The following is a 14,562-nucleotide window of genomic DNA, read 5'->3' on the forward strand; positions in this document are numbered from 1 at the left end:
GTTTTTACCCCCAACCCCTAAATTTCAACCCAGATTCCCCCAATTCATATTCCCATTTATTTTATTAGTGTCCCCCCCCCCCCCCCCCCCCCCCCCACCGACTTGGAAAAAAATTCCGCCAGCCCTGGATGGAGTTTATGAAAAGAGATTTTATAGTTTATGGTAGCCCATTGTGATTTTTAATTAAGGGAATGGGAATCACAATAACTACGGATCAGCAAATTGATATTTTTAAACTCTGGAGAGCCTCATCATGGCGTCAGATAATGGGGGAATTTCCCCCTAGCCACTGAACTCACTGGTGCCACCCTTGACTTCCCCCTGACATATCATCTGATCAGCGTGTTGTGATCATTTTTGTAGTTTTAATTTACCTAATATTAATGGCGGCACAACTCACAGCAAAAACAATACACATTTTACATTTATAGTTTATTACATATACAGTTTGTATAAGTTCACACACAGCATTCAATGTAGACCTATAATAGATTATCTAGTCACACACATCAATCTTTGGTTCTGAGAAGATAAATATACAACAGTCTGGTAACATATTACATTATACTCCAGTTAAATTTTATATAATTTGTATGGCAACCATTTTATATATATGTATCCAGATTTTTAAAATATAATTATGTTTGCATTTTCATTTTGTAAACAGTACAGTAATTGTATATACATCAGTAGCAGCCCAGATGGAGGGTTTAGACAGCCTCAGCCCCACCATGCTTTATGATTATAGCCCCTCTAGTTTGCCGGAACTGACACTCTTAATTTTGAATATATTCTTTTTTTCTCCATGTTTTTGACAAATTTTTGGGGGCCCATATAAGATGTGTATTTCTTCCTAATTATATAAATTATAATTATTACACTGTCAGCAATAAAATTTTATTTTTATTTTCTCTTCATCTGGATATTTTTGGCAAAACCATTTGCTAAAAAAGAAAACCCAAACTTTATTTTTTTTCCCGCCCTCCTTTGGCGATCTTTAAAATAACAAGTTTGCGAAACAAGGTATAGAAAAGCCTCGACTGACATATACTGTAATCTAAAACAATAAAATAACTAACATAAAAACTGTGCAATATGCACATAAAAACTACTACTGTAGTAACACACAAGAAAAGAAAGACAACTAGTATACAAAAACTAGAAATATTTACAAAATGTTTTGGCAACATTATATAGATTATATCTCAAACTATAAAGCTTTCAAAATATGCAGCAAATATGGAAAGACTTAATTTTTGGTATGTTTTGGCATTATATGATGAAATACTTAACATATAATAATTCATATTTGGAATTATTTTAAGGTCTGTTTTTTAAAAAATTCAAATTTGGTTTAGACAAAAACGTATACTGGTATAAAATATCTTTCTTTTACAAATATTTGGTGTACTTTTTGGTTCAACATTTATTCAGATTTTGCATTTATTCAAGATATCTTGAAGCGAAGATGTCCTTGCTATTATCCGATATATTATGCATCTTGACATAGCGCTGATAAACTATTGAAAAGGTGCCTAGAAAGAAAGAAAAAAGTAAAACTTAGAGTATAACTAGAGTATATATAATATATCATGATGTGATATATTAATACACGATGATATTGTGTGGTCTAATGTTATGACATATAAATGAATTTCGTCCATATACCTTAACCCAACAGAAAATTATATATTATGTATATGATCACAACACAGTATAATTCATGGGTTTTTCTTACCTGTAGGATATTTTCTGTGAATCCTCTAATTTCAGGATTTTTAATACTTTCTTCAGATCAGACTAAAAAAAAATGGAGTATAAACAAACGATCATAATTCCACAATGAATTCCAAAAATAATAATTATATAATATATACAGTAATAATTATATAATATATATAATTATATAATATATATAATTGTATAAATATATAATATAATATATATATATATATAATTAATATATACTAATTCATAGGCTGTGAATGACTTTGAATTAATTTGAAGTAATGTTAATAGTAAAACTTTGAAATTTGTGCATGGCTGTTTATGTATATGCCATTCAGCATAATGACGCTGCTAGTTATAGGTTATTCTTCTACCTTTACCTCTACCTATGTATCCACAGACAATTACAAGATATACAATTTTAATATCGATATTTAGGTGTATATATATTCAATAAGCATATGAGGCATGTTGTCGCAAAATGAATAAGGAAATTGAAATTCAAGTTATTGGTATTTTCAGATACCTGAGTATGTGATTTTTAAAATGAGGGGTCATTCATTCAAATTGGGACATTTCAAGCCTATTGGAAAGTGAAGGTACAGTACACTTAGCATGATTTTGAGTAATTGCCTTTCCAAGTTATTTGTGCATACATATGTTTATTAGAATGAACTATCAAAATGACGTTAAATAAACAATTTGTTTACCACTTCCAGAACTAATACTTTGGGACATGATTAATAAGACATTAAACTGTTGGTCTATAGTGAAAAACAAATTTGGATTTTTAGACAATTTTTTGAGCTCCCATATTTTATAGCTCATTTACTCAATACTGGACTGTGCGACAACTTAACCATTTCGCCACGACATGCCTCATATAGTTCAGTTAAGGTCGGGGAATGTGGGTCACCAGGACTTTAGTGGAATACTGTAAGGCTCCACCATAGGATACAAGTTAAGTTATGGTAGGTGTATGCAGGTCACCAGATCTTAGTGGTGTAACACCTGTATCCCACAATACATATTTTTGTTAGGGTATGGGTGTGGTCATTAGGACCTTAGTGGAATGATGTCCCTACGCCAGGACGCATCGATAGTGTGTTGGTCATTTGACCTTAGTTGAGTGGTGTCATCCTTTCCACATTCCAAGGATGGATAGTTTAGATGGGTGGTACACGACTCATTTGGTCTTAATGACATGATGTCTTTTCCCCATCCTCAGCATGCATAGTTCAGTTAGGACCTTAGTTAAGCGACGTCCTTCCGCTGGAAGCATAGTTCGGTTAGAGAGGTGATATATAGATCATTTGACCTTATAGTGTGACATCCCACCACTTTGGATGTTATCATAGCATACAGTATTATCATATTATAATATTTGTATTGAGTGAATAATTGATCCTTGATGGCGCAAGCAGCAATAAAAGAAATTGAAATATATTTCTATAGAATATGCAAATTAAAATAATTTATGCATAAGCTCACCTTTCTAACATCGATGTTTGCATCCAGTAGCATCGTTATGAATTGACTTGATGAGATGAAACCAGTGCGATCCTCATCAATCAAGTAACACTTGTCAATCACTCGTGTTTGGTTCTTGTTTATGAACTGGTTCACAATGCTGATTGTAATATTGCAGTCCTGTATAGTCATCAAAAATACACAATCAATAAAAATTGAGGGATTTAGGGGTAAGGTAAAAGTAAGGCCTGTTATAGGTCCAGAGTGCCCATCCCTCTTTCTTAAGCGTTAGGGGCAGACAGTGAAAGGCTTTGAGGGGATCACCACTCCTCCCAGCATACAGTATGCCAGTACCCATTTATACTCCTAGTAGAGACAGACAAATATAGAAAGTGTCTAGCTCAAGGACAAAAAATGATTTGCACCATGTGAGTTTCAAACCTCTACTGTGCAAGTTGTTTGTGTCCTTGGGCGAGACACTTTATGTTGCCTCTCCCCCACCTTAGTGTAGCCACACGCTCTTTAATTATCCTGCACCAACTTTAACATACACCCCATCCACCATAATATGATAAAGCCTCATACCTTTATATACTGCATTTATACCAACATAATATAGAGCTCCACTTGCATTATCATAATTATCACACTCGTAAAATATTGTTGAAATAAATAAATTAAATAAATAAATAATAATAGCAACATTTATAATGTGTTATATAACATATATATAAATGATATACAATGTTGGTGTAATAAATTTTGTTGTGTAGACAATAAAATTATCATTATTATTATTATTTTATTTTATCTCTCTTAGTTTATGTCTCCTTTCATGTTTTGCTTCCTAACGTTTTTAATGTTTTTTATCCTGTATTTTTAAGAAGATGCCAAATGAATGAAAAGAAAACAACATGTTACGGATGAAAACCACACATTATATAGGTCAAATGAAAGGTTTTCCAAACCTTGCTAGCGAGTTTTGTGTGGTCTCTGTCTCGACACAGAATACAAATGTCTCGATCTTCCTGGACTACTTGCAGCTTTTGAAGCACTTGCTTTGAGACTGAATAATCCTAAGAGATATTGAGGTTGATGAAGAGCAAAATTATTCACGATGATCAAATAATAAAGTAAACTAAACGAAGTGATTATATGCTAATAAATGATTAAATTGATTGTTATCAGTGCTTTAGCCAGACACAGTGAAATATAGAAAAAAAAAAGTTCAGCAAATAGGTAGACAAATAGATACACAGATATAGACAAACATGTGTCACCATAGCTGAAACCTACAGACCGGTAGAAAGTATTGTTAAAATCTAAGTTTTACCATTAGATTGAGTAGTTTGAGGGAGTTGTTAACCATGAGAGCCTTCAATAGTGCGATGATCCCCTCATCCCCAACAGGATTACCATTCAGCTAAAAAAGCAAGGAAAACATACAATATTCCTTAAAAAAATTACGAAGATGTGGGCATAAAAATGGGTCGGAGGACCAAATTGAATTTTGTTTAACTTAACACAGTGGGTTGAACAATGGCATAGCGATGGGCAGTTCAGCCAGTGCAAAGCATTAGGGCCCAGAGTTATTAGGGACCCATTTATTAATATGCCTAAAAATAATAAATAAAAAACAAAATTTTGGGTTCATTTCATTTGTTGAATTTTTGGTGCTTGCAAAAAACCTTCATCCACACCTTCTATACAACTTTATGCTTAGTTTTAAGTTCATTTTAAGAGATGACTGACTGTAACAGCAAATGGATTTTCTAGCCAAATATGGTAGGCAGGCCGCACATATAGGGCTTTTAATTTATTTTCACAAAACAAAATCGGCCATGCACCACACTCTGACCACCAGTAATCTATGTAATATCAAACCAAATTATAGATTCAAGTACCACAGCAGAATTTTTTTTTTTTTGTTCCAACAAGTGACCACTCACCAGTAGCACCTCTAACTTGGTGTTTTTCTTCAAACCAAGTGACAGTTTTTGAGTAGCTTGGGTATTCACATGATTATGGCTGATGGAAAATGAAATTGTTAGTTTATGTGTATTAATCAATAAACAATGACAGAAATAACAAACATTTGATAAAAGGTAACTTGAGAAATGGTGTACAATAGTTGATAAATTAATAATGGTTTTAGTTAGCATACATCAGAAGTCATGAATAAAAATGAAATTATTGTAATTAGTATTGTTTGATTTGAAGTCATGTAATTTATTAAAACTATACAATTATAATTTATATGATTATGAAGATTGTTCTATAATATAGTTATTAAAAATTGTATATAATTCGTGTAACTAAATAATAATAAATACAGTATATGATTATGATAATGATTGTATTTATATATATAGTAATGTTACAGTGAAACAATGGCTCAATTATGTCTGGTTATTAAAGTTTAGTTAGGTTTCATGGTTTTAGCTTTGAAAAAAATGTTTAGAACTTCAGTTCTGTGTTCACCAAGGCCCATTTCCAGATTAAGAGCATTGATCCCGCATCTATAAGAATTTCGAGATAGAGATCTGATAAAAGGCACAAGGGTTTAAGTGGCAGTGATAGCTGGGAAGTAAGGTGGTGTTGGGTCATTTTTAACTATTTTATTTTTACTCTGCAAATTTCCAAAGGTGGTGGGGGCTGCCTAAGGGTTACAAACTTTCTGGTGTGTACCCCCATGTTACCCTTATATGGTACTGGTTAAATGGTGGTCAGTTATGATATAACTTTTGTAAGTGCTTCATGCTTCATAAATGTTGTATTTGTTTAACCCTGAAATAGATTCAATTATCGTATTGTACTTGTAATTTATGTACCTTAAGTTGAGGATACGGAGGCCAGTGTTGACCTTCAGTGACCTCATAAAAGCTACACATCCTGGTAAACCAACAGCGTTCATGGACAAATCCAACACTTCCAGAGTTGTGTTAACCTTAAAATAACAGTGAATTTTATAAAATACAAAACAATGATTGAGGAGTATTTGCATTGTCTTTTTTACCTATTAAAATAGGCTGTGGTTATTTTTACACCAGTTGTTAAAACAATTCCTAATTCTGATCATCTGATTGGATGCTACCCCCCACCTTCTCCCACCCCTTCCTCCAACTCATTTTCTTTCATTTCATATCTATATTTTGACCAAAACAGAACATAAAGAATATGATTAAGAACTAAAACAATAGACTCGATACTTTACTGATTGAGTTACCTTACCTTTAGTGCATTAGCCAAGGCTACAATTCCTTTCCCACGAATACTGTTCCATCTCAGATCGAGATACACTAAACTATCATTTGAAGCCTAATAATAGGAATAAAATAATAATATTACATAATAATAACTGATTATATTTTTTTTTATAGTTATTTATGTTTCTATTTGCAAACTAATAATTATTTACTCAACTCAATAATAAAAATAATTTAAAAAAATTATATGTTGCATAATACTTATTCATATGTGATGAATATTAATAAAGTTTTGTCCCAAACATGACATGGCATACCAAAGCAGGGCCGATGTTTACCCCAGCAGCTTCCCCCAACTCATTATAGCTGAGGTCCAGTTCGGTGAGTGTCCCGTTGCTGCGCAGTCCTGTTGCCAGAATCGCTACATCTCGATCTTTTAAATGATTTCCACTTAAGCACAACCTCTTAAGTGTGTAGTTACTCTCCAGCATAAATGACATTGCTGCGGCCCCTTTACTGCCAATTACATTATCAGATAAGTCCTATGCAAAAAAGTAGTTCTTATAGTTAACATTCAATATAAAAAATCATGGAACAAAAGTGTTTTAATTTCCTCAAAGCAATTGTTCGAAAAACTATCATTAAATTTTTGGCTGGCTCACATTTAAATAAATCATCTTTCTACAGTCTGCCTGTTTAAACGAGTTCTATCTGCAATTGACTATCATTCATTGTTAAATAAATATTGTGCAGAAGTAAAACTTTTGGCTTCCAACTGACATGTTATGGGTTTGATTCCGGAGTTCTTCACATTCCTTTGACATTGGAGAGCAAGAAATTTATCTACCTTAGTTTCTCTTCATCCAGAAATGTAGGCCTATATGCATATCAGTTACAATGTGAATGCAATTAAATTCATTTAGCACTGTGTTTCTGTATTCAATGACAACTCTCAATGAACCGTTCTAGAGTAAACCAGCCCTTTTAAGTGACTTAAGTATAAATCAATATTAATCATTAGACTGTATTTCATATATAAATAATATTTTACCAATTTGTGTATGTAGTTGTTATTTCGCATCATGACTGCAACTGCTAAGGCTCCTTCTTCTGTCATGTGATTGTCATTTAGGTCCAAATCTTCTATACAAGTGTTGCTCTAGATTCAACAAAAAAAAATAGAAAAACCATGATAATGTGAGTCCAGAACCTCCAATCAGAGTCCACAATCAGGAAATATTAATGCTTTTTAAGATCTTACAGTACTGTACTATCAAATTAAATAATCTATTTATGTATATATTTATGTATCAGGAATATATGAGAATTCTCTATTTATTAGTAGTATATATACATTGATTGAGGTGAATAGCTTGGTGGTTAAGGTGCTTTGCCTTCCCATCCCAGAGTCATAGGTTGATACCTCTCAAAGATTTTTTTCTCATGACTAAAAAAAGTCCATTTCCTATGCCTCATAATCAGACACTCTAACCACACTCCTATCAAATTTTCATTGACAAAAAAACAGTTATGCCCATATGAAGTCATAGAGTACCACAGTTGTGTCGTCACGATGCCAGGTGGAGCCCTCTGTTGTCAACAGACGTTGGTCACCGTTCAATACGCCTGAATGACTTCATAGGCTTTCTGGAATAGGCATTTTAAAATCTAATATTTTACCATCAAAATGTACTAAAACACAAAAGCTCGCATTGTATTAGTTTAATCAAACACACATTTAATCATCAATTAAAATTTACAATGAAAAAGTAAGATACAACATCTTATTAATTACGTTAGAAATTGGAATGGCAATGGTTTGTCAGTGGGGAAAATGGCAACCGGTTGAACATATTTTGCAACGATAGCAACGGAGTAGTATCACATGGTATTGTGACGTAACACTGTAGTACTCTATAATGTGCCTATATATGGTCATCATGACGTGGTAGTCTGGTAGGTCTTCATTCTATGTAGAGTATCGTGTGTGTTTATCTTGTGAAAGGATTGCCACTTAAAAAAGTGATTAAGTTTGCTGTTTGATATATCCTTAGCCCTTGTGTCTAAATTTGTATAAAAAAATATTCATTCTCACACCAAGAGCTTGTGCTAAAGGCTTCATGTCTCTCGGAGCCATGTAGCGATGTCGCAGCCTTAATTTTGGCTTGTGTAAGTTTCGCAGCACAAAGGAAATTGGATCCACCCCTACAAATGAAAAAGAAAATCAATAAAATTGATATAAAAATATAAACATACACTTTACAGTAAATTTAAGGAAAATATGGTAAAGAAAAAAAAATATGAGCTACTAAATTTGTGAACTACAATAAACAACCCAATAACCATTGTAGCATTTATAATATTTATTATTCAATATTCACGAGAGGTTCTTATTCAAGAGTGGTGCTTATTGTAGATTATTGTAGTGTTAAATTGCTACCACGTGTTGTACATAGGCCTATCTGACTTGATGCAACATTAGTCTTAATGAAAAAAAATTGTTAATATTTTCATTGAAGTACAATTTAATATGTATTCTTGATTAAAGCGCCACAACATTTATTGAAAAAAAACATCTTTAATAAGCAGTGTAGCACTTACTTGACAGCAGTGCTTATACTAGAGTGGTGATAAGGGAAAAAAATGCTCTATAAGGTAGATCAACATTTAAAGTGAAAATAAATAAGGCTTCAAGCACTTGTTCAAGAAGGGAACTTTTACAAGTGCAACACATGTTACATCCTTTATAGTATGATGATTTAGCTCAGATTTAATTTTTGCAAACAGATTAATGAAAGCTGTACAAAACTGCTGAACACAGTATGGTATAATACTTTGCATCCCAAAATCCAATGAAATCACGGATGGATAATTAAACATATCTATTGAATATCGTAATCGGGATAGCAATCAGTAAAGCATGTGTAAAAAGGACATGAAAGACCCTTTAAGAAAAACAAAGTTAACTGTAAAAAAATAAGCAATGAGTGAGAACAAGTTTACTTTTGATAAAAGAAACCATGACAAGTTAAAGGCAAATAAGGAAAGCCACTGTAATTTTAAATTTATACACAAAACAATGAGATTTGATGATATTTACTACTTTTGAGAAAACAATTTCATTATTTGACTGACACTCATGAATTTGCTACTGATTATGAAACATAGAGCGAGCAACATTTGTTAAAAATTTAAACAAAAAGCAAAACACATTTAATTTTATATATTAAAATTAAAACACCAACTTTGTATCCACCAACACTTACTTATTCCAAAATATACATGTATGAACTGCACATGGGAGTAAAAGCAGTGAACAAGAATTCAAATAATATTTTATGATCAATAAAACTGTAGAGTAATTCACTATGAATATTCATTAGTTCATTATGAATATTAATTATGCACATATAAATATTAATGATACAACTATGGAAAGTAATAATACAAACTATGGACCTTTATGTGTTACTACTATATTATACTATATTTTATGATTGAATTTTTATTATCTAATAATACATTAAAATTCCTCATTTTAAAAAGATAAAATGAACAGTAAACTTCAAAAGAGACAAGCTTGTTTAAAGATTTTTAGAGTAAAAATCCTTACAGTGATTGCCACTAAATTTTAGATTCTATGCAAAACAATTTGCAGTATTATCCATGGATAATAACTGCAACTTGCAGTATTTTCCAAGTGGCAAGGAACACATTTCCTTGTTCTAATTTTGAAAGCCGATAACTCAGTGGCGTATGCAGGGACAAGGGCACACAGCCCCCCCCCCTAAAAAAATACCTGTTTACCCCTGGTCATCCCCCATTTGAAAATGTTTGAAGCAAAAAAATCACACTTAAGGTGTTAAAATCACTTATTTTGCAAGGTTGCACCACCTCATATAATCATTGTACAAACCTCACACATTTAATTTTATATATTAAAATTAAAACACCAACTTTGTATCCACCAACACTTACTTATTCCAAAATATACATGTATGAACTGCACATGGGAGTAAAAGCAGTGAACAAGAATTCAAATAATATTTTATGATCAATAAAACTGTAGAGTAATTCACTATAAAACTATGAATATTCATTAGTTCATTATGAATATTAATTATGCACATATAAATATTAATGATACAACTATAGAAAGTAATAATACAAACTATAGACCTTTTGTGTTACTAAAAATATATTATACTATATTTTATGATTGAATTTTTATTATACATAATACATTAAAATTGCTCATTTTAAAAAGATAAAATGAATGGTAAACTTCAAAAGAGACAAGCTTGTTTAAAGATTTTTACAGTAAAAATCCTTATAGTGATTGCCACTAAATTTTAGATTCTATGCAAAACAATTTGCAGTATTATTCATGGATCTGTTAAGTGGCAAGGAACATATTTCCTTGTTCTAATTTTGGAAGCCACAAACTCAGTGGCGTATGTAGGGACTGGGGCACACAGGGGCCCCCCAAAAAATACTTCTCCACCCCTGGTCATCCCCCATTTGAAAATGTTTGAAGCAAAAAAATCACACTTAAGGTGTTAAAATTACTTATTTCGCAAGGTTGTACCACCTCATATAATCATTGTACAAACCTCTCCCCACTGAACATTTGAACCCTAACCCCCCCCCCCCATAGATATGCCACTGCAATAACTGTTCAAGTCTATTATTAGCTTAAAAAAGTAAATGTTTAAAGTGTTGGATTGTCATCTCCTGGTTCTTACCTTCCTCTTGGCATTGTTCTAAATATATTGTACATCCTGTTGAATCATATTTCTTCAGTTCACCTGCAGGTACAATAGAAAATGTTTAAAGCTGAACTAATAAATGTTCAACTTAATGCAGGGGTGGCATAATGGAGGGCCATAGTGAATGTTTTATTTAACACTGAGGGCCACAACTGAACTTTTATGTTTCCAGTGAGCTTCCAAAAACCTTTCATGAACTGCTTTTTAACCACTTTATGCTTAGTTCTAATATCACTTTTTACAGATGATCATTGTCAGGCCATAAAAAGAGGGGTTCCTTAGTCAAAGATGATTGGCAGGCTGCACACACAGGATTTAAAATTTATTTTTGCCGCCTCAACTACATCACTATCTATGCAAGTATTGTAAATGTGTAACTAGATGCATGGCATTGGAAAGCATTGGAACTTATGAAGTGCAAACAAATAGTCTCCATGCTCTAAAGAAAGTAATAGCAAATATGCTTGCTATAGCGCCCTCTATAAAGTTTGTTGCTGTTGCTAGAGTGAAGGGAAAGTAAAAATGTTGCTACCACTCTGGATCCACTGCTGGTGTAGAGGAGTGCTTATATCCAAGAACAAGAAAATAAAATAAACATAATTAAATAATTTCGTGATTACCTGGAGGAAAGTCATCTTCTAGATCAGTATCATAGTCCTCATCTTTAACCGGTGGCGTTTCCATCAACCTTTTAATCGGGTCCTTAAGAGGGCGCTCTTCCTCCTCGTCTTCTTCATCACTAAACTCATCACTGGTTGGTGTATAAGACTCTTCCTGAGTTGACATGTTAGATATATCTGGATGAGTTTAAATATATATAAATTTTTAGTTAATAATGATAACATCTAATAACAACTGAATAAAAAAATAATAAAACCAACAACGATGATGACAATTTTATCCATATTATCATATTATTATTATTATCAGTTCATAGCAAATTGAAATGAATTAAAATAACAAGCCTGAATTAAAATTCAATTTTTAATTAGAAATCAGAATTTTCAAAATGTTTACGCATAAATGTGGCAAAGACAAGCCAAACCAGTCACTCGTCGCAAATTGTGTTTCAGAGAAAATAGCAAAAACATGCTAGAATGTAACATTTTTAAAAATCTATTTTATTTCACTAAACTGAGGTTTATGTATCTATACATCATGCTGTGCTGATAATTTTCCCAATTTCAATGTTAAAACAACACTTTTTAAAGATTTTATGATAGCTTCTGCATGAGAAATGCCTGAAATCATAAACTTTGAAGGCTGATTTCTCATATATTGTTCTTTAAACAGCTGTATGCTTAAATGCTTGTAACTTCATAAGGAAATGTCGGATTTGAATGATTTTTTTTACCATTTTATAGCTCTTATTTTACTCTTTACTCCTGTATTAATAACTCAAAAATTGATTTTTGCGACGAGTGACTGGTTTGGCTTGTCTTTGCCACAAATTAACAAATGAATACATATTTTCAAATTCTTTTCATGCCCTTAAATTGTCAATTTGTAATAAAATCTCTAAATTAACATAAAATGAATCACTTCTATCTGTGACTTATTAGTTGAACCTTATTTGATCATTCTAAAAATGATCTATCAATATTTTTATGTTAGGGTATCTCTTTATTTTGGATTTTTATTTCAATTTCCAATTTTATTTCTTTATTATATTTTTTTTTCAAACTATTTTTATTACAAAATAGTAAGATACTTAGTACCACATTACAGTACCTTTTGGATCATCGTTAAGACTGGCGTTTTCAATGGCTTCCAGTAGCTCAGTCTCTGACCAGGCTGGGAACACCTCAGTAATCGTAATCTGCGGTGCTGTTCCTGGTCGAATACTTGAGCTGCTCTCGTTCACGTTCTCTGTTAACTTCTGCGACTTCAACAAACTACTATGTGGTCTTAACCCTCCTTTCTTTGTCCTGGGGGTCTCCCTTACATGTGTCCTCCCCCTGACTTGTGTCGTCTCCCTCACTTGTGTTGCCTCCCTCACTTGTGTTGCCTCCTTCGCTTGCGTCATCTTTGTAGGGCTACTTGGTCTTTTGACAGGCTTTCCGATATTCAAGTTCGCCGATTTTGGTCTAGCGGGTGAAATTTCCAATGATTTATGTAAACGAGGCGATTTCCTTGGTTGTGGTACGACCTCTGAACTATCGTTAATGTTGCTAAGATCAATTTGGAAGGAATTGTCCTCCGCCCCCCTTGTGCTGCCCTCCCGTTTTCTTCTTGACACTAATTTTTTATTTTTGCCGTCTGTATGTTGGCTATGCGAGGCAGCACAGCACTGGCGCTGGGAAACCATAGATGAGTTCATTGTGATAAGTAGCGGCAAACACTGGTATGCGACCAAGTACCATCAATTATAATTTTTATAAATCTGTAAATAAAAAAGAAGTTTACAAAATTTATTAGTTAAGTGCAGACAAGACTCAATTGGTAGCAGATGTACATAGGTGTTCAAAATTATTTTCATTGGAAAATTTTTTTCTAATTTCAAAAGTTATAATATAAAAGGTTTAAAAGGCCCTGCTAAAAACACCTAGAAAAAAAAAAACATGAAAATACCCGAACACCAGCTAAATAAAATACCCTAGGATAATGTATGGTAATAATTTGAATTAATTGTTGTTCAATTGTTATTGAAAGTTTTGATAATTTACATTACATACTTGGCTATCAATTACCATTACTTATGATAATTATTATAAATATGTGTTATATATTATTATCGTAAATTCGGTGGTTTGACTCAGTTGTTTCCATTCTGGTCATTGAACTTCTTGTGGTCAGGAGTTCAAACCACATGCTGACCAATCTTGACCGGCCTTGCTTGGATACCCCAATTTATATCGTTGCAGGCATTTCACTGCATAATTAAAGTTACAAGGAACTCTTTTATTTACCTCCTAGAAGTGGCTTTCATGCCTTGTTTGATGTGATTTCAATTCAATACTAGGCCAGGCTAGGTAGCCTAATAAGAAAATGTATTCAAAACAATTTAATTTGACTGAGCATCTGCCTGAATTTCTAAAAATAGGATACTTAGCCTAGATTCCCCTCTAGGCCCTAGGCCCAGCTAGTCTAGAGAGGCTAGGCCAGGCGTCTAGTCCAGAGACTAGGCCTAAGCTTAGGCCCTAGCTTGTGTCTCTAGAGTGTCTAGCTAGGCTAGGCCTAGGCCCCTAGGCTACACTTATTTCCACGAGTCTAAATAAAATATAGGACTAGCAAATAATTATGAAATAATAATCGTAATACTTTTCAAGTGGCGTTCGAGGTTGGTAAATTCAATCAACTTCAATCAGTTGATACATTTTGTATGCACAAAACTGTTTACGAATTTCCTGTTTACATTCACCACCGCAACCAGAAAGATGGTGGCAAAT

At 32.9% G+C, this 14,562-nt stretch overlaps 1 protein-coding gene across 2 annotated transcripts; it reads right to left on the minus strand.

Moving 5' to 3' along the window:
• Positions 1-413: 413 nt before the first annotated feature.
• LOC117116472 (leucine-rich repeat-containing protein 74B-like) lies at positions 414-14,562 on the minus strand. Of its 2 annotated transcripts, none has more exons than XM_033260527.1 (15): positions 14,435-14,562; positions 12,905-13,556; positions 11,794-11,970; positions 11,150-11,212; positions 8,500-8,609; positions 7,456-7,563; positions 6,722-6,946; positions 6,430-6,516; positions 6,030-6,145; positions 5,148-5,226; positions 4,532-4,621; positions 4,167-4,274; positions 3,220-3,378; positions 1,739-1,800; positions 414-1,535 (listed from the first exon to the last, which is right to left on the minus strand). In XM_033260527.1, exons 2-15 carry the CDS (start codon positions 13,491-13,493, stop codon positions 1,493-1,495), a joined length of 2,016 nt encoding a protein of 671 aa, XP_033116418.1. In that variant the 5' UTR covers positions 13,494-13,556; positions 14,435-14,562; the 3' UTR covers positions 414-1,492. The 2 variants fall into 2 exon arrangements, with proteins under 2 accessions (XP_033116418.1, XP_033116419.1); XM_033260528.1 differs by having other exon boundaries at positions 14,374-14,556.

Source organism: Anneissia japonica, unplaced genomic scaffold (genome assembly GCF_011630105.1).
Source record: "Anneissia japonica isolate Jap-2015-1 unplaced genomic scaffold, ASM1163010v1 scaffold263_len647688_cov178, whole genome shotgun sequence".
Lineage (NCBI taxonomy): Eukaryota > Metazoa > Echinodermata > Crinoidea > Comatulida > Comatulidae > Anneissia > Anneissia japonica.

What these genes read in the sequence shown, in the direction of transcription:
- LOC117116472 (XM_033260527.1), bottom strand. Translation starts at nt 13,493, where the DNA reads ATGAACTCATCTATGGTTTCCCAGCGCCAGTGCTGTGCTGCCTCGCAT. An exon ending in AGAACAATGCCAAGAGGAAG is followed by an intron (nt 8,610 to 11,149) that starts GTAAGAACCAGG and finishes TTTCATTTGTAG; the next exon opens with GGGTGGATCCAATTTCCTTT. An exon ending in ACAACTACATACACAAATTG is followed by an intron (nt 6,947 to 7,455) that starts GTAAAATATTAT and finishes TTTTTTGCATAG; the next exon opens with GACTTATCTGATAATGTAAT.